At 50.1% G+C, this 27,500-nt stretch overlaps 1 protein-coding gene across 1 annotated transcript; it reads left to right on the forward strand.

Moving 5' to 3' along the window:
• Positions 1-11,415: 11,415 nt before the first annotated feature.
• Positions 11,416-13,248, forward strand: LOC109733275 (allene oxide synthase 2). Its single transcript, XM_020292468.4, has one exon. It carries the CDS (start codon positions 11,549-11,551, stop codon positions 12,989-12,991), a length of 1,443 nt encoding a protein of 480 aa, XP_020148057.1. The 5' UTR covers positions 11,416-11,548; the 3' UTR covers positions 12,992-13,248.
• The last annotated feature ends 14,252 nt before the right edge of the window (positions 13,249-27,500 follow it).

Raw genomic sequence — 27,500 nt, forward strand, 5'->3', positions numbered from 1 at the left:
ACTGGTTGGGTGGTCCTTTCAGTCGAAGGTGATCGGACAAGCCGACCATGGGTTGAATTTTGGGGCGACCGGCTCTATGGCGTAGACGTCCCTTAACGCGCGCTTACGCTCCCTCTTAGGGATATGTGTGACCTATATCATATTTACTATTTTTACCTCGGGGGGAAATTGCTTCTGTCCCCCTGTGTTCGGTTCACGAGGCTCTTCGTCGTCGTCGTCGCTGGGCGGCCCTTTCCCCTTGTGTTCGACGTTGAGTTTGCCGGCCTGTTTAAAAACCCAACAATCTGTTGGTATGATTGGCAGGTTTATTGGGGGTGCCATGAATCTGGCAAGGCCGATCAAGTATTCTCTCTAAACTGGATGGACCATCTGTGTTTGCCTTGAATGGCTTCTTCCGTTGATCGGCTTTGGAGCCACTGAATCCGGCGTTGACCGCTGTGTCTTGGGTTCCTTCGTTATTGTTTCAACGCTTGTGCTTGTTGCGCCGTGGCTTGCCATTGCCATCCCTGGCTTCGAAGGAGCCAGGGTCGTTGGTGCTATTGCTTCTACGAGCAAGCCAGCTATCCTCTCCTGCGCAAAAGCGGGTCATAAGTGTGGTAAGGGCTGCCATGACTTTGGCTTTTCTTGGCCGAGGTGTCGGGCGAGCCACTCGTCTCGGACGCTATGTTTGAAAGCCGCGAGGGCTTTGGCGTCCGGACAATCCACAATCTGGTTCTTTTTAATTAAGAACCTGGTCCAGAGCTGCCGGGCTGATTCTCCGGGTTGCTGGATTATGTGACTAAGATCATCGGCGTCTGGGGGCCGAACATAGGTACCTTGGAAGTTGTCTCTGAATGCATCCTCCAAGTCTTCCCAGCTACCAATAGAGTTTTCTGGTAGGATGTTCAGCCAGTGCCGTGCTGGCCCCTTGAGCTTTAGGGGGAGGTATTTGATGGCATGTAGATCATCACCGCGTGCCATGTGAATGTGGAGAAGAAAATCTTCAATCCATACTGCGGGATCTGTTGTGCCATCGTATGATTCAATGTTCACGGGTTTAAACCCTTCTGGGAACTGGTGCTCCATTACCTCATCGGTGAAGCATAGGGGGTGTGAGGCACCTCTGTATCGGGCCACATCACGGCGCAGTTCGGAGGAGGTCCGTATGCGGTTTTCGGCCCGGGTGAGGTTGTGGTTGTTGCGCCAGGCTTGATAGCCGTCTTGTCACGTCGGGGCACGCCCCCGTGATCCGTAGATTGATCTGGTCTGACCGGATCTATATTCCAGGTCCTGTCGTAGGTCATATGTGTATCCCCGAGCTGTTGTTTCTTTGCCTTCACGGTGAGGTGGTGCGGGCTGGTGTTCGGCTTGAGTTGCCGTTCTGTCCCGGCCACGTGGTGGTCGGTCAGGTCCGTCAGCCATGTTACGCGCTGGTGGTATGGGCTCCAGCGCCTCATCGTCGAATTGGGGTAGCAGCTTGCGCTTCGGGTAACTCTTGGTTGGGCGTTCGAGGCCGTATTCTTCGGCTGCCAGGACATTAGTCCATCTGTCGTTGAGCAGATCTTGATCAGCTTGAAGCTGCTGCTGCTTCTTTTTAGGCTTCTTGAAGTGGCTATTAGCCGGCGCTTAAAGCGTTCTTGTTCAAGGGGTTCCTCTGGCACGATGAAATCTTCATCGCCGAGGCTCACGTCGTCCTCGGAGAGTGGTAGATAGTTTCTATCCTCCAAGTCCTCGTTCCCTGCTGGCTCATCAGGACGATCGAATATCGGGCAAGTAACATACCGATGGACAAATGGAATTACGTATGTTGTCATAACGGTTCGACCGATAAAGATCTTCATGAATATGTAGGAGCCAATATGGGCATCCAGGTTCCGCTATTGGTTATTGACCGGAGAGGTATCTCGTTCATGTCTACATAGTTCTCGAACCCGTAGGGTCCACACGCTTAACGTTCGTTGACGATATAGTATTATATGAGTTATGTGATTTGGTGACCAAATGTTGTTCGGAGTCCCATATGAGATCAAGGACATGACGAGGAGTCTCGAAATGGTCAAGAGGTAATATTGATATATAGGACGATGGTATTCGGACACCGGAAGTGTTTCGGAGGGTACCGGGTACTTATCGGGCACCCCCGACAAAGATATGGGCCTTATGGGCCAAGTGAGGGAACACACCAGCCCATAAGGGGCTGGTGCGCCCTATAGTGGCCGACCCTATGAGGAGGAGAAGGAAAGAGGGGAGGGAAAGGAAAGTGTGGAGTAGGAGTCCCCCTTCCTTCCCTCTCCCCCCTCTTTCCTTCCACCTTGTTGATACAAGGAAAGGGGGCGCAGGGCAAGGCAGGGGCCCTAGGGGCCGGCGGCCAGCCCTAGGGCGCGTCTGGCTGCCTCCCCTCCCCTCGCACCTATATATATGCGGGGAGGGGGCGCCACACAGGGACACAACATTGTCTCAGCCGTGTGCGGCGCCCCCGTCCACCGTTTGCTCCCTCAGTCATATTTTCGTAGTGCTTAGGTGAAGCCCTGCGGAGATCACATCACCATCACCGTCACCACGCCGTCGTGCTGTCGAAACTCATCTACTACCTCACCGTTTTGCTGGATCAAAAAGGCGTAGGACGTCCCCGAGCTGAACATGTGCAGAACGCGGAGGTGCCGTGCGTTCGGTACTAGATCGGTTGGAGCGCGAAGAAAGTTCGACTACATCAACCGCATTGTGAAACGCTTCCGCTTAGAGTCTACGAGGGTACGTAGACATACTCTCCCCTCGTTTCTATGCATCTCCATGAATAGATCATTGCGTGTGCGTAGATTTTTTTTTGCTTTCCATGCAACGTTTCCCAACAGTTTTTTGGACGCTTTTGGAATTTTATGAAAAGAATGTCAAGAAAGGCTGATGAAATCACGTCAATCAACATGATAAATGATTACCATAAAAGAAAAAACTGTTTGGAGAAGTTGGGGCTGCGCAGGGCAGCTGGAGCGCTCGACTGCCTTTGGTGCAAGCGCAAGCGCTCATACGACTGGTCGTACCACCAGCCGCCGATGCCTCCTGGTCGACTACTTCTCCCTCGTACGTGCAATCGGATCTGAGATCATAAACACACAGACTCCAAAACTAATCCAGAACACAGAACCCTAGCCTCCTGAAGGCATCAGGAGTGGGAATTGGCATGGAGGAGATTGTCATCTCCACCAACTCGCGCAAGGGGACGTCGGCATCAATCATCTTCACCGTCATCTATCTCCATCTCGTTGTAATACTGAACCCCTCATGGGTCATTACATGTATTATTCGTTTTTTCTGTTCATGTTTACCACAACTATTCATATGATGTTTGTTGTCTCCATGTGCGAGTAGACCTCCTAATTCTCGGGGACATGAATGAACCTTGGTATGAATAGGAGCTGAAACGTGAATAAGGATATGGAATTCTCTGTTGAATATTTGGTTTAACAGCCTTTGTGAATGTTGTGAAGGGGCCCCACACAACATTTTTGCCGCAATGCCACGAAGCATGTTACTGTCATTGTAAAGGTTAAGATATCAAGGTAATTTGAGGTGACAGTAAAAGCCTCAATTTCACGCCCTTACAACTGATAAAGAACTCAGAGGCCGCATCCATGGGTAAACCCTTAATTACCGCAGCGAGAACCGGAGCAAGAAACTATGGCAGTGTCGTGTGTGGTATGAAATCTACCTCGAGTAGAACATACTTTCTACTCGGATCTACCAAATCACAAACATCAAGAGTGGCTCAAGTATACAACTTAGAACTAATTCCCGTAATGCCTTTCACGGCCAATTAGCTAATGGGGACTGAGGCGACGCGGGAGGCGCCCGTGGCGAACGCCGCGAGCCGGCCGCCGGTGCTTGCAGACCCTTCTACGAGGCGTGTCGGGGGACGATTCTGGGTCCTCGCGGCCTCGGACGACGACGACGGGGATCCCGCCGGCAGATCGCCGCCCGACTACTCACCGACGCCATCCGACGTGATCTGCGAGGCGTTCAGCCCTGGGTTCTCGGAAGAAGAGGTGGCCACGTTGGTCAATGACATTGTGCCGGGCGATGATCCGGCGCGGATCGGGCTGCGTACTGAGGATAGGGTGGAGGTTGTTCGCCGGATCATTCACCGGAGGACGGCGGCGACTGCGATCCAGCCTTGGAAAGGGCCTCTACCTAAGGTATGCATCCAACCCTTGACTTTGTCAGATTTTTTCCCGCAAGATGCTTGGACTCGGGTTGTCCGTAAGAAAAAGAAGAGGAAGGGGAGATCGGAGACAGCGCCGCCGGCGCCAGAGATCAGCACGGCGGCTGTGATCCGGGCGGCTAGGGCTGCTCGTTTGAATTTCATCTTGGGCCGAGAGGGGGCTGTCGATGAGCGGGCTGGCTGTGAGCCCGTGCGTGGGTATGAGGCCCAACATGGGGGAGCTGAGGAGGGGCTTAGTGGACCGGCTTTCAATGGGTATGTGGCCCAGGAAAGTCTGGACGCTCTTGCTGTGCATATCGGGCTATGCAGGAACGACGATCGTCGCGATCGCTCTTCCCTGCTGCCGCCTAGGGTTGCGAAACGTACGGCGGTGCTTGGCTTCCCTCGGTGCGGACCTGGCCGTGCCACTCACATTCCTCCTCTCGCCATGGCTGGGCGGGGGAACACTCCTTCCACCGATCCGAAGAATCCTGCGAGGGCCGGGGCGGCGCCGGCTGGCCGTGGTGGTGGTCAACAAGGGCAGTGGCCAATGCTGCCGGTAGGGCGTGGCGCACCGCCGGGGCTGAGACCTGCGGCCGCTGCAGGACGTGGAAACCCGCCAGGCCCGCGACCTGCGATGGCGGTAGGCGCGTTGCCGGCTGTCGGTCGTGGCGCTCTGGGACTCCGGCCACCGCCGCCGGCTTCGGCGCTACCTACGACTGTGGGGCGCGGTGTTGCTCCGCCGAGGCCACGGACTTCTGCGGCTGTGGGGCGTGGTGCTGCTCTGCCGAGGCCGCCGGTGCATGCTTCGGCCAATGGCCCACGGCCGGCTGTCCAGGCCACTTCTGCCGGCGTTCAGCCTCGTGCCACGCCGCCGCCTCACTACGTCGCGAGGCCGACGCAAAAACGCTTGGGCCCAATGCAGACGAGGTAGAACGCGGTCGCTGGAGAGTCTTATGATCCGCCCCGGGGACAGTGGGGGGACGATGGTTATGATGCTTATGTGGACGGCCAACACCGTGGATCGTCATCTACGGGAGGTGGTCGTGGCTATGCCTGGCAGAGTGATGGTTTGTTTGAGAGACCTTTTCTCGGTCCTCCGGGTGGTTTTGTCGAGGGAGCTTCAGGCCCAGACTACCGGCGGAGAGGTGGTTACCGTGGTCATCGTGGTGGTCGTGGTGGTGGTCGGTACCGCAGACAGCCTCCGCCACCGGCCGTGGTTGACCATGAGGCTTCTGTCGTGGCAGCTGATCCCGTTCAGTCGACTGAACTGCCTAGCCAGGCGATGGAGGTCGTGACGGCACTGGCTACCGCGGAGGTTCCTGGGACTGGAGTTGCAGCTGAGGCAGGTGACAGGACTGATTCAGAGAGAGCGTCCAAGTGGGCGCGTAAGAAGGAGAAGATGTTATGCTATCGATATGGTGAGAAGGGTCACTTCATTGCTGAGTGTGTGGCGGAGTTGTGTGATTCGTGTGGTAAGCCAGCACATGCCACATGGGATTGCCCGCTTCTGCGTGATCAGGTCCCGGCTCTTACAATGTATGGAGTATATTGTGCTGAGTTGATGTTCTTTTAGTCCCCGGCTGCGAGAGAGATTCCGATGGAGACGCAGAGTTTGACCACTGGAATTGTGAAAGCTACCCAGGAAGAGGTGTCTAAGGCTCAGATTGTGCAGAGACTTCAGGAACTGGCTCCAGGTGACTTTCAGCGGGAACTTGTTCATATTGAGGACAATGTATTCAGGGTTGACTTCCCAACAGTGGATGATTTGCAGAGATTGCTGAGCTTTGGGCTGTGCAGAGTTCCTGGCACTAAATGCATTCTGGAATTTCACGAGTGGAAGAAGGTGGAGCCTAAGAGCAAGCCCCTTACTCAGCTTTGGTTGCGGTTTTTCGGGGCTCCCTCTGAGCCTTTGAAGGATGCTCGAGTTCTGGCTAGTCTGAGTATTATGGTTGGAAAAACTGAGAAAGTGGATATGGCCTTTACCCGCGCCCATGGGGTGGCCCGACTTCTAGTGAGCGTTCTGGACATTGAGTTCGTCCCAGATGTGGTCAATTGGACTTACAGGGGAGAGGTGTTTCCTCTTGAGATTGAGTCCGGGGCAGGTGGCCTCGACCTCCTCGCCTCCTATCCTGGCGCCGGCGATGCCGGCAGCGCCGACGTCGGCCGCCATGGGGGAGGCCGTCCGGGGCAGGTGGCCCCGGTTCCCTCTTCTCCGGTGGCAGCTACAGTGGCCACATCTCCTGTGGCGCCGGGTGGGGGTCTGGGGCAGGTGGCCTTGATCCCCCCTTCTCCTTCGGCAGTCACTTCGGCGACGCCCTCTGGCCAGAGGATTGGGGTGGGGGAGTGGGGCAGGTGGCCTCGATCCCCGCTTCTCCTTCGGCAGGCACTATGGCGACGCCCGCTGGCCAGAGGTTTGGGGTGGGGGGAGTGCTCGGGCATGCGGCGCCCGCGCTTCCCTCTCCTGGCTTATCGTTCGTGGGGCTTGGGAGCCCACCGCCGCCTCCTCCGGTAACTTTGGCTGACTCTTCAGTGCGAGGTATTACTCGGGAGGAGGTCATTGCCTTTGGTGGGATCCCCGACCCGGTCTCTGCGGGGCGACGGATGAGTTCTCGTCTCCAGGAGCACCCGGAGGTTGATGACATGCAGTAGAGGTGCGCTATGAGGGCGTCCAAGCTTCGTAACATTGAGGTCACTACTGGTATGTCAGTAAACGTGTCTAATTCTATATTGCATTTTTCTAATGAGGAGATTATAAAGAATGCAACCCAATTAGGAGTTTCGCTAGGGAGTACTAATAGTGAAATTTCCAACTCGGTTAATGATCTCCTAGATTTGGAAGCTGAACGTGCTTTAGAAACATTTCGAAACCTAGCAGCGGTAAAACCCATGAATGATGCGGAGATTGATGCGTTGGGGGTTAGAGTGCTCGATAATTTTTGTGCGGATCTTGGACCATCCACTCCTGAATCTAAGGAAGAGGATGTAACTCTAGAGGATGCAGTAGCTAGACCCACTGAGCCCGGTTATGAGGACCGGATGGAGGACCAAAGTAAACCCAAACATAAGTGGAGGCGGAAGATTTATCCCGCTTCAGCGGTTCGTAGGAGTGCTAGGATTCGGACTGCCAAAAAATTTCATGATGAAATATGAAAGGAATCTTTTGGAATAGCAGAGGTCTGAAGGACTTGGCTAAAAGAAGGTTTCTTGCTGAGGCGTCTCTTGAGCACAGATTAGATTTCATTGCTCTCTCCGAAACTGGTAGGGATAATTTTGCGCCCCAGTTTCTCAACACTTTATCGGGTGGTGTCGATTATGATTGGCATTGCCTTCCTCCGCGAGGAAGATCGGGTGGGATCTTGCTTGGAGTGAGATGCGATTCACTGGAAGTCCGAAGTGTAGTGATGGGTGACTTCGCGGTTAAGTTTCGGGTCAGGTCCAAAGCTGATGGGTTTAACTGGGCTCTGGTGACGGTTTATGGTGCCGCACAACCCAAGCTTAAGCCGGAGTTTCTGGCGGACCTTGTTCGAATCTGCGGATCTGAGCAGCTCCCAATTTTAGTTGGGGGTGACTTCAACATCATTAGGAGGAGAGAGGAAAAGAATAATGATAATTTTGACGGCAGATGGTCGTTTATGTTCAATACCATTATTGAAAGCTTGGATTTGAGAGAGATAGAGCTTTCCGGTAGAAAATTTACCTGGGCTAATGCTTTGCCTAACCTGACGTATGAGAAGCTTGATCGAGTCCTCGCGAGTGTCGAGTGGGAACAGAAGTTCCCTCTGGTAACGGTTCAGGCTCTCTCGCGCGGAATCTCGGACCACACACCTTTATTCGTGGACTCAGGTGAGCCAAATCACGTGGGAAATAAAAACACCTTCTCTTTTGAGATGGCATGGTTTGAACGAGAAGGTTTCTTGGATCTGATTGCCAGGGAATGGGCTAAGGATGCAGGAGGTTCGAATTCTCTCGAGCGTTGGCAGAATAAGATTAGGCATTTGAGAAGTTTCCTACGGGGATGGGCTAAACACCTTAGTGGGATTTATAAGATTGAAAAGGAAAGGCTCCTTTCTCTAATTTAGTCCCTAGACATAAAAGCCGAATCCATGATTTTGCTAGCCGCAAAGCTCCAAATTAAACGGGATGCGGAGAAGAGGTTGAAAGAACTTCTCCGCGAAGAAGAATTGAAGTGGGCGTTGGGGGCTAAGGTCCGCAGAGTGGTCCAGGGGGACGCAAACACTCAATTCTTTCACTTGATTGCTAATGGCAAGCACAGAAAGAAGAGAATCTTTCAGCTTGAACAAGATGAAGGAACTATTGTAGGGCAAGACAACCTGGAACTTTACATCACCGAGTATTATAAGCAGTTATTTGGACCTCCGGAGGATAGTTGTGTGTCCCTCGATGAGTCCAGGATTGAGGATGTGCCTCAACTAACCGCTAATGATAATGATATTTTGGTTGCCCCGTTCTCGGAGAAGGAGGTGTTTGAAGCTATAGCGCAGATGAAAAACAATAAGGCTCCCGGGCCTGATGGATTCCCGGCGGAGTTTTACAAAAAGTGTTGGCATATTATTAAGGGGGATCTGCTACCAATGTTCCATGATCTTTTCTCTGGACAACTCCAGTTATTTCACTTAAATTTTGGAACAATAACACTGCTTCCTAAGAAAACGGATGCTGTGAGAATTGAGCAGTTCAGGCCGATCTGCCTTCTCAATGTTAGTTTCAAAATTTTCACCAAGGTTGGGACTAATTGGCTCACACAGATTGCGCATTCTGTGGTGCAGCGTTCCCAAACTGCTTTCATGCCGGATAGAAACATCCTAGAAGGGGTGGTGGTCCTGCATGAAACGCTCCATGAAATTCACTCGAAAAAATTGGATGGGGTTATTTTTAAGGTGGATTTTGAGAAAGCGTACGATAAAGTAAAATGGCCATTCCTACAACAGGCGTTGCGTATGAAAGGTTTTGATGAAGTCTGGCGACGCCAGGTTGAATCATATACACAAAAAGGGAGTGTTGGAATTAAAGTGAATGACGAGATAGGTCATTATTTCCAAACACATAAGGGCCTGAGACAAGGGGATCCGATGTCCCCTATCCTGTTCAACATTGTAGCTGATATGTTGGCAATTATGATAGGAAGGGCTAAGGAGGCTGGTCAAGTGGGTGGCCTGGTACCTCATCTCGTTGACGGAGGTGTGTCCATCCTCCAGTACGCCGATGATACAATCATCTTTATGGAGCATGACTTGGCCAAAGCGAGAAATATGAAGCTGGTGTTATGCTTATTTGAACAATTGACCGGGTTAAAGATTAACTTTCACAAAAGCGAGTTGTTCTGCTTTGGTAGAGCCAATGACGAACAAGAGGCATATAGGCAATTGTTTGGGTGTGATTTGGGGGCTTTACCTTTCACCTACTTAGGAATACCAATCCATCATCGTAAGCTGACAAACAGAGAATGGAAGTGCATCGAGGACCGATTTGAAAAGAAACTGAGTTGCTGGAAGGGCAAGCTCATGTCATACGGAGGCCGATTAATTCTGATAAATTCGGTTCTCACGAGTATGCCTATGTTTCTTTTGTCGTTCTTTGAAGTCCCAGTTGGAGTTAGGAAAAGACTGGACTTTTATCGATCACGATTCTTTTGGCAGGGTGATGAACTAAAAAGAAAATACCGTTTAGCCAAATGGGATATCATCTGTAGACCGAAAGACCAAGGGGGTCTTGGTATTGAGAATCTTGAAGTCAAGAACAGATGTCTTCTCAGCAAGTGGTTGTGGAAGTTATCAAGTGCGACTGACGCCACTTGGGCGCAAATCCTCCGTAGCAAGTATCTTCAAACCAAAACTTTGTCTCAGGTGACAGTAAGGCCGACTGATTCACCTTTTTGGAAAGGGCTTATGAAAGTCAAACTTTTCCTGTTTAATAGGACAAAGTTTATTGTTGGTAACGGTGCTAGTACGCGATTCTGGGAGGATACTTGGCTCGGAGAGACACCCTTAGCCATCCAATACCCGTCTTCGTATCGTATTGTTCAACGACGTGAGGTTTTTGTTGCAACAGTACTTCAATCTATCCCCCTTAATATACAGTTCAGAAGGGCGTTAGTGGGCAATCGTTGGAAAGAATGGCTACATCTAGTCAGTAGACTGATGGAGGTTCAGCTTTGTCAACAACCCGATGAATTACGCTGGAAACTTACTAGGTCGGGAGTCTTTACAGTTAAATCAATGTATGTTGATGTTATCAATTCAAGCTCGATTCCTAGTTCCAAACATGTTTGGGCTGTCAAAGTCCCTTTGAAAATCAAAGTGTTTATGTGGTTTGTCCATAAACAAGTTATTTTAACCAAGGACAACTTGACAAAGCGTAATTGGACAGGACCTACTAGGTGTAGTTTCTGTGAGCGGGATGAGACGATCAGGCACCTTTTTCTTGATTGCCCGCTAGCCAAAGTTTTATGGAGGACGGTCCATATTGCTTTTAATATTACTCCACCGAGTTCTGTCAACACGTTATTTGGAACGTGGCTTAACGGGATTGAGCCCGAGTTAGCGAGACATATTCGCGTAGGAGTCTGCGCCTTGTTGTGGGCGCTCTGGAATTGCAGAAATGATTTGGTTTTTAACAGGACAACACACATTCATTTTTTGCAGGTCATTTTCAGAGCCACGATATTGATCCGTTCGTGGTCGCTACTCACTCCGACGGAGGCCTTGAAGCGTTTGGTTACTGGATCTATCCGCTGGGAGATGGTAGCTCGGGATATCTTCAACCGGTTTGGATGACGGTCATGTAATAGGATAGGCAATTAGTTTATCTATCTCTTTTTTGCCAGCCGGCTGTGGCGTCCTTTATTAGGCTAGTTTTGTCTTCTAGCCTTTCTGGCTCTGTGTGAGCTACTTTTTACTTTTCTTTTGGAGATTTTGAGACCTTGTTGGAATCTATTTATTTGCTTTAATAAGATGGTTGTATGCATCGTTCTGATGCAGAGGCCGGGAAATCCCCTTTTTGAAAAAAAATACAACTTAAAACTATACTACAACATATATCACGTTAGACACATACCAATGGGAATTCCGCCCCTCTGGAATGCTTTTATCCTCTGTCAGTTTCAACGCTATACTCGTTAGCCGTTCCGTTGCGCTCACTTGTGGCTTGGCCCACCCACGATAGCGCGCGTATGCGGTCCTGCTTTTGTTGCCACTGCCAGCCCTGCTTCATGCATGGATTCTGCATGGTCTCCAGGGGGCTATTTAGCAGCGAGTAGAAGGAGCTGCATTCGCAACACGCGGCGAGAGTGTAAGCAGATCCACAGCAACGTTAGCTGCTCGTGATCGATCGATTTGAAGCAACAAGTGTAAGATGAACCAGAGCGCCGTGGGTTCCCTGGTGCCGCGGCAGGCGCCGGGCAGCTACGGCCTGCCGTTCGTCTCGGCCATCCGCGACCGCCTCGACTTCTACTACTTCCAGGGCGAGGCCAAGTACTTCGAGTCCCGCGTCGAGAAGCACGGCTCCACCGTCCTCCGCATCAACGTCCCGCCGGGCCCCTTCATGGCGCGCGACCCGCGCGTGGTCGCCGTGCTCGACGCCAAGAGCTTCCCCGTGCTCTTCGACGTCGACAAGGTCGAGAAGAAGAACCTCTTCACCGGCACCTACATGCCCTCCACCTCCCTCACAGGTGGCTTCCGCGTCTGCTCCTACCTCGACCCCTCCGAGCCCACCCACACCAAGGTCAAGCAGCTGCTCTTCTCCCTCCTCGCCTCCCGCAAGGACGCCGTCATCCCGGCCTTCCGCTCCCACTTCTCCTCGCTCCTCGCCACCGTCGAGTCGCAGCTTGTTCTCGGCGGCAAGTCCAACTTCAACATGCTCAACGACTTCACCTCCTTCGAGTTCATCGCCGACGCCTACTTCGGCGTGCTCCCCTCCGCCTCAGACCTCGGCACCACCGGCCCCACCAAGGCCGCCAAGTGGCTCATATTCCAGCTCCACCCGCTCGTCACGTTCGGCCTCCCTTTGATCCTCGAGGAGCCGCTCCTCCACACCGTGCTTCTCCCGCCCATCTTCGTCAGCGGCGACTACAAGGCGCTCTACAAGTACTTCTACGCCGCCGCGACCAAGGCGCTCGACATGGCCGAGAGCCTCGGGCTGAACCGGGACGAGGCATGCCACAACCTGCTGTTCGCCACCGTGTTCAACAGCTACGGCGGCCTCAAGGTGATGCTCCCGGGGATCCTCGGGCGCATCGCTGAGGCCGGAGAGAAGTTCCACCAGAGGCTGGCCGCGGAGGTACGCATCGCCGTGGCGGACGCCGGCGGCAAGGTGACGATAGAGGCGCTGGAGAAGATGGAGCTGACCAAGTCGGCGGTGTGGGAGGCGCTGCGTCTGGAGCCGCCCGTCAAGTTCCAGTACGGCCGCGCCAAGGCCGACATGAACATCGAGAGCCACGACGCGGTGTTCGCCGTGAAGAAGGGAGAGATGCTGTTCGGGTACCAGCCATGCGCCACCAAGGACCCCCGCGTGTTCGGCTCCACGGCGAGGGAGTTCGTCGGCGACCGGTTTGTCGGGGAGGGAAGCAAGCTGCTGCAGTACGTGTACTGGTCCAACGGAAGAGAGACCGAGAGCCCCAGCGTGGACAACAAGCAGTGCCCCGGCAAGAATCTGGTCGTGCTCGTCGGCAGGCTCCTGGTCGTCGAGATGTTCCTCCGGTACGACACCTTTGCCGCCGACGTCGGCGTCGACCTGCTCGGCCCCAAGGTTGAATTCACCGGTGTCACCAAGGCCACGTCCGGTCCTGGGGCTGTTTAAAACCTGCACCGGCCATCTGTGAGACTGTGACAAACGGATCAACTCGTACGAACGCCAGTCATAGCATGCATGACAAACGGAGTATGAAGTATGTCAGTCATGCATGCATCTTGTTCGGTTGCTTCGCGTGCATGTTTTCCTTTTCGCACTCTTGCCCGCGTAATAAAATGGACCCCTGTCATAAGATTGGGAGCACCTATTTATTAATGGAACAGTCTTGCCTCAGTCAACTAATGGTTAAGTTTCGGTTCATACTATATCCACAAGATTTACATTGAGATTCACACCATTTTTTTATTTTCTTTTCTTTCTACATGATATGTCACTTGACTGAGACTTGATTAAATCTCAGTTGACTGAGACCTAGCCATACCCGTAATGGAAATACTAAAAATCTGACGTCAGATATTTAGGCATGGCAAATCTGACTTTTTCATGGCAATTTATATTACCATGATAATGTCAAATTTAGTTCGTAAGCACAACAATTTTCTGACAGAAAAATGAACTGGGACGGATTTCCCTTGCTCGCCAACTAAAGTTGTCATCCTCGGAGAACACAATTTATCATGAAAAATGTTCGATTTGCCATGGTAAAAAAAAAATCTGACATCAGATTTGTAAGTGGAGTCCTTTATTAATTTCCTATATTCTTGGACAAATAAGTTGATCTTTTGAGCCATCCGACTGAAATCTAATCGCTGAATCAAACCCTAGCGTAGCTCCCAAGGTGGCTACAGCGGAAACCTACCCGCCTCCACCGCCCCACTCTTCCCTAGGGCCGGCCTACAGATATATGGTGCCCTAGGGCAAGACAATAATGGGCCCGTATTGACTAAAAGGCTCAAACTATTTTCTATTCCAAAAGGAAAGTAAATATCTAGTACATAGCATAAATGATGATCTTTGGACTTCAAAACTGTCACTACATCCTATTTATCGATCAAGTGAACTAAACCATGATAGTAATGAAACAATGTAGTTCAGCAAAAGCTCACTTTCCTAAATTTTAATAATGGAGACTTCATTTTGTTCAGCAAAAGAAATAACCCTGTCAGAACTAGTTTCTACTTAAAACTTTTGTATTACCATCACATAAAAATTTAGCGCATGTACGTACATTTGTTTCTGGACCCTTTTTGGGATTCTACCAGTTCATTTTTTCGAAAGGGGTTCCCCCGCCCCATTTTATTAAACAAGGCAAGAAAAACACAGGATACTGTTCACATTGCTCAGGTTGAACCAAAGTAGCTAAGCCAGAAGGTTTTTAAAATTTCAACATGGTGAGCAAAGTAAAACAACCAACATAACTAACTATTACATATCATCAGCTTTTTCAGCTGGAATGCGCCCTCAGGAAGAAGCTTTGCTTGTCAATTTCATTGCACACCCCACCCTTTACTTCCATGTGATCCTCAGAAGCTCTCCTCTTCGACGATCTAGAAGCAGCAAGATTGACTGAGCATCCATGCATAGGATCTTCCGTTGGTGGAGCATTGCGCTTATTTTTCCCAGAAGAACTTGAGTATCTTTCCACACTGCACCCTGGAAACAAACATCATTTCACAATGTCCATAAGCTCCAAAGGTAAACAATACAAGACATACCAACCACAGATTCTTAAGTATCATGCACTACATGGCAGACAAATCAGACATGCTGTGGGGGGAATTAAACTGAAAAACTTATACAGTAGCTCTCCATACTTCTTGCGCAACAAGGCAATCAAAAAAGAAGTGTTGAACAGATTCAACTTCGCCATAGAAAAGGCAATCAATCATCTAGATGTTGCCTTTTAACCAAATTGTCTGTTGTTGGAATCTTATTATGGAAAGCGAACCTTGACTTACAATTTTTTCCCAAATAGGAGCAAAAACCCCTCCCCAATTAATTATGTTGTAAAAAGAGTGTACCGAATAGACATCAAACTGTTCAAGGTCCAAGTAGGTTTATCAGCAGTTTTATTAGGAATTTTTTGTAAGACAACCAAAAGATCATGCCATTTATCCAGGTAATTAGCATCCACACATCTCCCAAATATCAACCTAAGAATTTGGCCATCCCACACTTGGGCAACATTATAGTTTTTTTGTTCTACCAATTCATCTATCTGCTTTTTTCTCTTCCTTTTATTACTACCAGATAAATACTTTCTAGAGAACATGTCACTAAACAAGAACAAACAACATAGAATGATTAATACAGGGAACAAAAGCACCTGGATAAGGATTGACCTGGGTGTAGGTGGCCAGATTTGTAGGTTGCGGTACTCAGCACGAATGAGAAGACGACAACAAAACCGAATAATTACCCCTTCTCCCGTTCTTATAATCTCCAGGCTCCAGAGCGCTCTCTCACACTGAAAGTGCTAGTTATCGACTAGAGGGGGGGTGAATAGGCGATTTTTATGAAAGTCTTCAAAACATGGAAGTTCCGAAGACAAACGATAGAAATGAACCTATTAACATGCAGCGGAAGGTAGACTACACTAGACAGGCCATAGTCAAGTAAGTAATGAAGCTAAAGCACGAAGACTATTAGCAGCTAGGTAGTATGGATCAAGATGGAAGAGAGATGAAGCCAAACACAATAGTCGTCACACGGTGAAGTCAAACAGATAATTCAAGCAGGCAATGACTTCACGAAGACAAACTGTAAGTAAAGAGAGAGAGAAGATAGAACCAGTTGCTTGGTGAGGACAGTGATTTGTTGGACCAGTTCCAGTTGCCGTGACAACTGTACGTCTCGTTAGGGAGGCTGAGATTTAACTCAGAAGACCGCGTCTTCACCTTATTCCCCTTGAGCTAAGGACACCTAGTCCTCGCCCAATCACTCTGGTAAGTCTTTAAGGTAGACTTCCAAACCATCACAGACTTCGTTCACCGGCAATCCACAATGACTCTTGGATGCTCAGAACGCGACGCCTAACCGGCTGGAGGTTTCACAGTCCTCAAGTGTAACAAGTCTTCAGGTCACGCGGACAGAAAGACTTCAGTGATGCCTAACACTCTTTGGGCTCTGGGTGTTTTGGGCTTTGACCTCGCAAGGATCTCTCTCTCAAATGCTTCGGAGGTGGGTTGCTCTCAAACGACAAAAGCCGTGTACTAACTCTGAGCATCCACCAATTTATGGTGTAGGGGGTGGGCTATTTATAGCCACTAGGCAACCCGACCTGATTTATCCAAAATGACCCTGGGTCACTAAGGAACTGACACGTGTTCCAATGGTCAGATTTCAAACACACACGGCAGCTTAACTTGAGCTACAAGTAAAGCTGACTCATCCAGCTCTGGATAAGATTTGCTCTCATTGTCTTCGCTCGAAGACATAGGATTTGGTTGAGCATCACTTCAGTCACTCTGACTTTGTTCACTTGGACCCCACTTAACAGTACGGTGGTTCCTATGACTCAACAAAGAAGTAAAGGAAACTACGAAACAGCTATGTCTTCGCACTCCATAGTCTTCACGTGAATGTCTTCTCGAGTCATAATCTTTGTTGTGAATATCTTCACATACCACCATTGTCTTCAATGTCTTCACACATTTTTAGGGGTCATCTCCGGTAGGTAAACCGAATCAATGAGGGACTACTACCTGTGTTATCCTGCAATTCTCACAAACACATTAGTCCCTCAACCAGGTTTGTCGTCAATACTCCAAAACCAACTAGGGGTGGCACTAGATGCACTTACAATCTCCCCCTTTTCGGTGATTGATGACAAACTGGTTGAAGTTATCAATGGAGATAAAAGTATGTGAAATTGTAAAGGATTGAGATATTGTCTTCATAAGTAGCAAACGGCTCCCCCTAAAGATGTGCATATAAGTATTTTGCTTTTGAATGCAAATGCACATGGCAGGTTGTACTTGTGAAGATCCTCTTCAACTAATGAAGACAATTCATCATGCATGAAAGGATATAACTAAGGTAATGACATGCACAATGAAAAATGGACGTCTACGAAATGATTTCATGCGGGATTTATCATCGCACATGCAGAATTTATCGTCGCATCACAGAATAGCAGAAAAAGTAGCAGACGACCATCAAGTTTAAGTGTTACAACTCAAAGAACCAAATGTATCAAAAGCGAGAGTTGTAAGCACTTGGCAAAAGTATAGCAACCACCCATATGGACCCGCTTGAAGACTATCAACTCACATGCTTCTCCCCCTTTTGTCAGTAATGACCAAAAAGGTTTGAAGACATAGAGCCTCTACTCATTCCCATGAGGAGTAGGTGAAGCAGCAGGGTCGATGTTGAGGTTCGGTGGTGCAGAAGAACTTGGTGCAGTGTCGATGTGCGGCGACGTTGTAGTTGGCGAAGTAGCATCATCTTCATCATCGATGACTCTTGCATTGACAGTTGCCGCAGAGGAGGAGTACTCAGAATCTTCGAGTGAGGGAGTCCGACGCAAGACAGCATTCCTGGGAGGAGTGGAATCAAACTTGAATCTCTCTGTGAAGCCATCTTGTTGAAGATCATCTTCAGAGCTTATCAGTGTCAGACCCTTACACGTCCGCCGAAAGGTTTCATGAGTGACAAATGCATTCTTGGTGGCAAGGTTGCGAATGCGATTAACATACACCAAGAGGCTTTGCATCTGACGCTTCAGCCCGTCATGATGCTTATCCTGTTTTTGATGCAGGGCAACGAGAAGATCTCGGTCATTGAGAACACGAGAACGCTTCCGAGGCCTTTGAGCAATTGTGCTTTCAGTGGCTTCAGTGTGGGCACGATGAGGTGCACGTGTATTGCCAACCAAAGGATAAACACGAGTAGCATCAAGAACGCCTTCAATGGGTTGAGTGAAGCTTTGGTGATCGGCGTTGTGAAGATAAATTGGCTCCTTGGCGGGCTCTGGGTAGATGGCTTCGATAGACAGATCAACCTCTGGCAAGAATATGAGATGATTGCGCACAGAAGGCTGATAGTTGACAGCTGAATGAAGCTTGATAAGGCGCATTACCCATGGAGCATAAAACTTCAGACCAAATAAATCAGAGCCAGATGCAGCCAATTGCCTGAGGAAGAAGTCTTGAGCATTGAAGCTGATGCCATTGAAGATATAGAAAACCAATGTCTTCATTGCTCCTTCAAGCTTCGTTGCAGGAGAATGTCCTTTGACAGGCCATAGAGTTCGCCTGATAATATGATAAATAGTGTGGGGCAGATACTCTAGGTCTTCAACAAAGAATTCCCTTGGATATTCAGCGTCGCGTGGCAGTGGATTCATCATGCTTAGCATTTGGCTCATGTTTGGCTCAGGCTTCTGGAAGATGCTCTCCAAAGCATTGCGGTGAAGCTGACAACCAGGTTCATATAGTTCACCTGGAGTGGGCAAGGAAGTGAGCTCAATAATATCAAGAGCTTTGGCTTCGTGGTGTACATTGCCTGTCATCCACTCAAGGATCCATGTCTTCGGATCCCTGTTGTAGCCGCGAATGTGGAGGGCGGCATAGAATTGTAGCAGAAGCTCTTCGTTCCAGTGCTCTTTATCAGTCACAAATTGGAGAAGGCCAGCATCTCTGAAGCAATCGAGTGCTTCTTCCAAGCAGGGCAGGCTAGCAATAGCTTCGCAGTCTAGACGCATATTGGGAAAGATGCGCCCTTGATCGTAAAGAACACAAGAATAGTAACTGCGCTGCTGATAGCTCCAGAACCGATCAGATGAAATTCTTGGCTTCGAGTATGGGTTCTTGTCGCTATCAAAGAAGGTGTTGTGTGCAATGAAGCCATTCACATTAAACCATCCTGGTGAAGTTGCTGTACCTGGAGACCTAGGCAGCCTCGGTTTTGGCTTCTGGACCTGAGGCCTATGCTCCACATGATAATCAAATTGAGGTCCGGGAGCAGGAGGAGGAACCAGAATAGGCCAGCGAACCATGACAGGTTGGCCGTGATCAAATGCCAACTCAATAGTGTGTGGCCTTGGAGGTGGTACAAGAGCATCGGCATTGACATGAGCTGCTAGTGGTACAATGGCTTCAGGTGCAATATTGACTTCAGGTGCATTAGAAGCTTCAGGCACATTCACTTCTGGTGCCACATTAACTTCAGGCGCCACATTTGCTTCAGCCATGACAACGGCATTGGCTTCAGTATTGGTGTTGGTGGCCGCCTCAGTATTATCAACCTCCACTTTAGTAGCTGGAGGGTCGGACACATTCTCCTCGAGAACAACTTCTTGGTTGGTAGGGGGTGTGGCAACATGCTCTTCTTCTTCACGGGTTTCTTGTTGTTCTGCGGCTGATGCAGCCGGTGTATCTTCAGCTTTGGCTTCAGATTCTGAGACGTTCGCAGTTGGAGTGGCTTCAGGAAACACTTGGCGTGATACTGAGTTGTGGTGCTCTTCTCCTTCTGGAACACTCGAAAGAGTGACTTGTGGCCTTGGTCCTTTGCGAAGCCTACGAAATGCGGGCGCCGCATGTGGAGAGGGAGTTGGCTGGACCACATAGTCATCATCATCAAGCACCGGAGTGGTGACTTGAGTTGGGGGAGTACTTGGTGATTCTTCTTGACGGGGGGAGTCTTGAGGGTGATCAGCCCATGAATCATCTTGAGCAATTGGCGTCAAAGGACGACCAATGCTGATGAGTTCGCTGTTCGTGAGAACAGGCGATGATACCATTGGGTGCTCAATCTGAGGAAGGACTTCATCATCATTTACATTGTCTTGGGGACCAATGTCTTCAGCTGCGGTGGTGTCAACAGCTGGATCTCCTTTAGCTTCAGGAGCCTCTGTGGTAGCAGGCTCATGAACTATTAAACGACGCTCTTGGTGTGCAGATGCAGGATGAGCAACAGAGATGGGCTCGACAACAAGGGGCTCTGTGGGAGTAGCCCGATCTTTCTTCTTTGTCTTCCTCTTCTTGGTCGGTGGAGCATCGTCAGTGGTGTTCTTGTTCTTGCGCTTTCGGGCTTCGGCTGCCCTTGTTTTCTTATGTTCTGAAGCTACTGTGGGGACCTTAGGCTTCACGCCTGTCATGCTAGCGGGGAAGACAATGCGAGGTTCTTCCTGCCTCGATGCTTCAGCTGGGGCCACAGCAGGCTTCTTCCTCTTGGCAGCCATCTTGGGGTCAATGCCTGGACGCCCAAGAGCCTTGCGCTTCTCAGCCTCATTATGAGCTTGAACACATTTGGCAGCGGAGAGCTTCATACGTTCTCTTGATCCTTTTGCTGCTTCGCGTTTCTGTTGAAACTGCTCTTTGAGGTCATGTAGCATCTGCTTGAAGTTTTGAACATCAGCCATGCTGAGCTTGGCCATGTGCTTCTTGAACTTAGCCTTCTCATAGTCGATTTTGTTCTTCAGTTCAACTATTTTCTGAGCCCGAGCCAGCTCATTTGTAATGGCTCCATGGAACGAGACACTGATGCCAATTGGAAGCTGAAGATCATCGATGCCGAGGTTCGGATTTTCAAACCACTCATCAATGAAGTTATTCAATATGTCCACGTAAAAGAGGGGCAAATCATTGAAGATTTCCTCCTCTTGCTTGCTCTTTATCAGCAGCTCGAGAGCACCGTCGCCAAGATCTTCGTCACTTGACAGATCAATGGCTTCGTTCTCATTCCTCAGAACGGCAGCTAGGGTCAGTGCTTGACTAGAACTCTTGACAATTTTCTTCTGGGGCTTCTCTGTCTTCTTGGAGACACGAGAAAGATCTTCAGAATGCACACTTGGTGCAGGAGGAGCAGTGGCCAGAGGCTTCGCACGCGAAGTGCTTGGTGCAGCAGCAAGTTTCGAAGCCTTTGGTTTCTTTTGCTTTTGTGGCTTCGACGGAGCAGGAGCTTCATCAGAATCAGCATCATCTCCAGACTGATCCACTGTGGCCCTCTGAGCAGCGATGTAGGAGAGGAAACCATCAAATTTGTCGAAGGGGCCAATGACATTAGGATTGGCATCACGTGTGCCATCAGCCCTAGGAGCAGAAGGACCTGGATTGAAGTTTCAGCCGAGACTCTTATTGTTCTTAACTGCAAAATCCTTGGCAAACTTGTAGTTGCGCTTGAACAAACTATCTTCACGACACCATAACAGAGATGATGGGTCGGCATCAGCAGGCTATGGTCCACGGACCATGCAAGGGTAGAAACCCTGAGCAATAGCTTCAGATTTGGTCTTGGGTTGAAGATTTTTGTATAAGATTGTCGGCGTTCTGGGAACGGGGGTCCCCAGACTTGCCTGCCTGCGGTCCACGGCGTGGCTCTGCGCGTGGGCCCGTACGGTCCATCTTCATCAACAAGGCATTCAAGACCCTCGCGAGGCGGACGACACAAGACCTCCTCAGGGGCGGCCTCACCACGTTGGCTCGCAAGGGGCGGAGAGATCAAGGCAAGGCAAACCTCGCGAGGTTCTCGTGACGTGAGCCATGACGATCAAGATCAGGCGGGTGCCAGCACGCGCAGTGTCCTTGTTTCCCCTTTGGTGCTAGGGAAGCGAGCACAGGCGCGGAGTACCGAGGTGTCAAGCAAAGGTTTCCATATCGGTGCAACGAGACCAAGACCAGCAGGACGGCAAGACGGAGGTCACCATGGAGCCCAAGGCGGCGTCACCACCAGAGCCTTTTGCAGGCGAAGACCGCTTTTGTCAGGATAAGCTGTACTAGCTGTCCCCTCTCAAATTGGCCATTGTTGGCTCCCTTCCCGCTCAATATTTGGGAAGAGGAATAGGGCCTATATAAGTAGAACTAGTCACCACCGTAGGAGATAACTCATTCGAAGGCATCTCATCTGGTCTTGAGTTATCCTCATCCACAGAGCGCAAGAACACCTCAACCTCTGGAGGCTGTTCTTCCCCTTGTACTGTTCATCATCAGCCCAAGAGGCAATCCACCACCACCACACTGGAGTAGGGTATTACACCTCAACGGTGGCCCGAACCAGTATAAACCATCTGTCCTTTGTGTTGCGAGTTGGTCGAGTTCGTCCGCGAGATCTTAGCAAGCTAGGACGTGGATCGGTAGGGGGAGAACTTCGCGCGCACCCCAGAGTTCGAACCTTAAGGGTTTTGCCGGATACGTAGTATACCGGTTTCTGAAGCGGGAATTTGTGTCCATCCTCCTCTCGCTCAACGACGAGCACCACGCTCACCACCTGGTGTGTTGCAGAGATGTATAATAACATCGCTTCGCCGATGTTCGGCGTGGCCAGGATTGGGTTGCTCGCTAAAAGAGCCTTTATTTCTTCCAGTCCGACCATTGCCGCATCCGTCCACTCGAAGTGGTCGGTGCGTCGGAGAAGGCGATAAAGTGGTAATGCTTTTTCCCCTAGTCTGGAGATAAAGCGGCTTAAAGCTGCCACGCATCCGGCTAGTTGTTGGACCTGTTTAAGGTCTGTTGGTGTAGCCAATTGTGACAAAGCTCGGATTTTGGCTGGATTTGCCTCAATTTCTCTATTGGAAACGATGAAGCCCAGCAGTTTTCCGGCGGGAACGCCGAAAACACACTTTTCCAGATTGAGCTTGATGTCATATGTACGGAGGTTGTCGAATGTGAGACACAGGTCGTCTATTAATGACTCGACGTGCCTAGTCTTGATGACAACGTAGTCAACATATGCTTCAACTGTCTTGCCGATTTGTTTCTCTAGGCATGTTTGAATCATGCGTTGGTAGGTGGCGCCGGCGTTTTTAAGCCCAAAGGGCATAGTGTTGAAGCAGAAAGGCCTGTATGGGGTAATGAATGATGTTGCGGCTTGATCGGACTCCTTCATTTTGATTTGATGGTATCCGGAGTATGCGTCAAGGAAACACAGTGAGCCGTGTCCTACAGTGGCATCAATAATCTGATCGATGCGAGGGAGGGGGAATGGATCCTTAGGGCAGGCCTTGTTGAGGTGTTTGAAATCGATGCACAGGCGCCAGGATTTATCCTTCTTTGGCACCATCACCAGGTTTGCTAGCCAGTCCGGGTGTTTTATTTCTTTGATGAATCCGGCCTCGATTAACTTGGCTAGCTCCTCCCCCATAGCTTGTCGTTTGGGTTTGGAAAAGCACCGCAGTGTTTGCTTGACCGGCTTATATCCCTTCAATATAGTGAGGCCATGTTCGGCAAACCTGTGTGGGATTCCTGGCATATCAGAAGAGTGCCAGGCGAATATGTCCCAGTTCTTGCGCAGGAACGCTCGTAGTGCAGCGTCAACCGTTTGGTCCAGCTGTGCCCCGATGGAAGCTGTCTTCTTGGGGTCCGGCGGGTGGACTTGAAATTTGACTATTTCGTCTGCTGGTTTGAAGGAGGTGGATTTGGGTCGCTTGTCAAGGATTACGTCGTCCCTATCCACCATGGAGTGTAGTGCGGTTAACTCTTCAGCCGCGAGGGCCTCGGACAGTGCCTCGAGGGCCAGGGATGCGGTTTTGTTTTCGGCGTGGATTGCTGTCCGGATCACTAACGAGAGTGATAATACCATTGGGCCCGGGCATCTTGAGCTTCATGTACCCGTAATGAGGTATAGCTTGAAAGCGCATGAATGCGTCTCGCCCCAACAGGGCGTGATATCCACTGTTGAAAGGGGCCACCTGGAAAGTTATCTCTTCTGACCGATAGTTCTCCGGCGTGCCGAATACCACGTCGAGTGTAATTTTCCCCGCGCATCGCGCCTCCCGGCTGGGAATGATTCTTTGGAAGGTCGTATTACTTTGCTCGATGCGGCTCCTGTCTATTTCCATTTTATTGAGCGTGTCCTCGTAGATGAGGTTTAGCCCACTACCGCCGTCCATGAGCACTTTAGTGAGCCAAAAGCCATCCACAATTGGATTGAGGACCAAGGCGGCTGGTGCCCGGACTGACCGGAATTTTGGTTCGTCACTGACATTGAAAGTTATGGCTGTGTCGTTCCAGGGGTTTATTGTTGCGACTTGGCAGACTTCGGCGAGGTCGCGAAGTGCCCTCTTGCGCCGATTGTTTGAAGCGGAAGTCTCGAAGACCGTCAATACTCTGAGGTCGTCGTCCTCCGGGGGGCGTTGCTCTGAGGTGTTTTTGGTGAGGATATCCTCGCCGCTCTTGGCCACCTGCCGGAGTATCCAACACGCTCTAAGGTTGTGGGTTGGTACGGTATCCGGTGTTGTGTCTATTTTGCATGGCCTATCGAGCCATCCCTCCAGAACAGTTCCGCATCCCATAATGGGCTTAGTTTTCTTCACTATGGGGTCGGGTGCCCCGCGAGGGTGCATCCTTTTTGCCCGCCAGAGGGGTTGAGTGGAGACCGGTGGTTCCCAGCGAGCTGTCTGGGTTCTCCAGGCGCTTTCCATTGTGCAGTACTTCTGTACTATGGTCGCCAAGTCAGCGACGTGTAATACGCGACGCCGGTTGATGGCGTTGAGGATTCCTTCGTCCGTGCAATTATTGCAGAATACTGAAATCGCGTCCTCGTCGCGGCAATCTTTAATCTTGTTTGACAAGGAGGAATCTAGCCCAAAAGTGATGGACTGTTTCCTGAGACTGTTGTCGTACGTACATGAGGTCGCATATATCCGGAGGGCCAGGATTGCTTGGTGAATATTTCTTGTGGTGGGTGGGTGGCTTTAAATCCAAACCCTGACCCAATTTGGAGTCCGGAGTTTGAAAAACTTCCGAGCTTATTAGTTCGGGCTCCGAGTTGTTAAATGATTTTCCAGGCTCGACGACCGATTCTAGGTTTGGGGGACCGGGAGTGTCGTCCCGTAGACAGGTATCCGGCTCTTCGAGCTCGGATATCCGAACATAACTCGTCTTCAACATTGGGGGAGAGTTGTTGTTTTGCTCCTCTACGACCGCTATCTGATGGGTGATCGGCGGAGATTTGATTTCTCTCTGATCGGGTTTAAGCCTAATCTGATCATGGTCTGTAGAGACCCCCATAGCGGCGATGCGATCCAGGAGTTCGTTTAAAGATGACAACTCTGCCGGATCCATCCGTTTGGAGTATTCGGAGTCAACACGGAGACGATTTTCGACGACCTGAGAAGTCATCCTCGGCTTGATAGCCGAACGGGCGGTCATGGTAAAGCCGCCCAGCCGGAGGGTTTGACCCGAGGCCAGGGCTCTTCCGGAGGTGATACTGTCCTTGATAACAAGGTGAGCCATCGATCCTGTCTTTGACGTCACAGCGGAACTCTCAATGAAAGCACCAATGTCGGTATCAAAACCGGCGGATCTGGGGTAGGGGGTCCCGAACTGTGCATCTAAGGCCGATGGTAACAGGAGACGGGGGACACAATGTTTACCCAGGTTCGGGCCCTCTCGATGGAGATAATACCCTACTTCCTGCTTGATTGATCTTGATGAATATGAGGATTACAAGAGTTGATCTACCACGAGATCGTAATGGCTAAACCCTAGATGTCTAGCCTGTATGATTATGATTGCCTCTACGGACTAAACCCTTCGGTTTATATAGACACCGGAGGGGCCTAGGGTTGTACAGAGTCAGTTTACAGAGGAAGGAATCTTCATATCCGAACGCCAAGCTTGCCATCCACGCAAAGGAGAGTCCCATCCGGACACGGGAGGAAGTCTTCTATCTTGTATCTTCATGGCCCGTCAGTCTGGTCCACGTCACATAGGCCGGACGCCCGAGGACCCCTAAATCCAGGACTCCCTCAAGGCTCCCCCTGAAGATGTGCATATAAGTAGTTTGCTTTTGAATGCAAATGCACATGGCAGGTGTTACTTTGTGGAGATCCTCTTCAACTTATGAAGACATGTCATCATGCATATAAAGATATAATAAAGATAATGACATGCATAATGAAAAATGGAAGTCTGCGGAATGGCTTCATGCGGAATTTATCATCGCATCACAGAGTAGCAGAAAAAGTAGCAGACGACCATCGAGTTTAAGTGTTACAACCCAAAGAACCAAATGTATCACAAGACAAGAGTTGTAAACACTTGGCAAAAAAATAGTGCAACCACCCATAAGGACCCGCTTGAAGACTATCAACTCATATGCTTCTCCCCCTTTTGTCAGTAATGACCAAAAAGGTTTGAAGACATAGAGTATCTACTCGTTCCCATCAGGAGTAGATGAAGGTGCAGGGTCGATACAGGAGTTCGGTGGTGCAGAGAGGCCTGGTGCAGTGTCGAGATGCAGTGCAGCCATGGTTGGTGAAGTGGCGTCGTCTTCTTCATGGACGACTCTCGCAACAACAGTTGCAGCCGAAGATGAACGCTCAGAATCTTCAATAAATGGAGTGCGGAGCCAGCTAGCATTGCGTGGAGGTCTGGAATCAAATTTAAAGCCCTCTGTGAAGCCATCTTCGCAAAAATCCTCTTCAGGGCATAGTAGTGTGAGACTCTTCCAAGACCGCCGACAGGCTTCCTGGGCAACGAACGAGTTCTTGGTGGCCAAGTTTCTGATGTGATTGACATCCACCAAGATACTCTGCATCTGACGCTTTAGCCAGTCATGGTGCTTATCCTGCTTCTGATATCAGGCCACAAGAAGCTCTTGGTCATTGAGTACACGAGAACGCTTCCGAGGCCTTTGGGCGATTGTACTAGCAGTGGCGTCAGTGTTGGCATGATGTGGCGCACGCATATTGCCAGCCAAAGGATAAGCAGGAGTTGCAGCATTTGGAACATGAGTTCCTTCTATTGGTTGAGTGAAGCTTTGGCGATCAACATTATGAAGATATAGAGGCTCCTTGGCAGGATCAGGGTAGATGGCTTCAACGGACAGATCAACCTCGGGCAGAAAAACAAGATGGTTGCGCGTTGAGTGCTGATAGTCAACAGAAGAATGGAGTTTGACCAGGCGCATCACCCATGGAGCATAAAACTTCAAGCCAAACAGATAAATCCCAGATGCAGCAAGTTGTCTGATGAAGAAATCCTGGGTATTGAATCTGATTCCATTGACAATATAGAATACCAAAGTCTTCATGGTTCTTTCAAGTTTGGCTTCAGAACAATATCCCTTGACTGGCCATAGAGTACGCCTCAGTGTTGGATCTGGGGTTCCGGCAAAACCCTTAAGGTTCGAACTCTGGGGTGTGCGCGAAGTTCTTTCCCTCCTACCGATCTATGCCTTAGCACGCTAAGATCTCCCGGACGAACTCGACGAACTAGCAACACAAAGACACAAGATTTATACTGGTTCGGGCCACCGTTGTGGTGTAATACCCTACTCCAGTGTGTGGTGGTGGATTGCCTTTTGGGCTGATGAAGAACAGTACAAGGGGAAGAACAGCCTCCTGAGGTTGAGGTGTTCTTGTGTTCGGTATGGCTAAGGGTTGGCTCTCGATCAGATCAGATCAAGTTACCTTCTTTGGTGGTGGCCAGTTCTACTTATAGAGGCCCTGGTCCTCTTCCCAAATATTGAGCGGGAAGGGAGCCAACAACGGCGGCCAATTTGAAAGGGGGCAGCTAGTACAAGCTATCCTGACAAAAGCGGTCTTCGCCTGCAAAAGGCCCTGGGGTGACGCCGTCTTGGGCTCCATGGTGACCTCCGTCCTGGTGTCCTGCTGGTCTTGATCTCGTTGCACTGATATGGAAACATTTGCCTGATGCCTCGGTACTCCGCGCCT

Source organism: Aegilops tauschii, chromosome 4, assembly GCF_002575655.3.
Source record: "Aegilops tauschii subsp. strangulata cultivar AL8/78 chromosome 4, Aet v6.0, whole genome shotgun sequence".
Lineage (NCBI taxonomy): Eukaryota > Viridiplantae > Streptophyta > Magnoliopsida > Poales > Poaceae > Aegilops > Aegilops tauschii.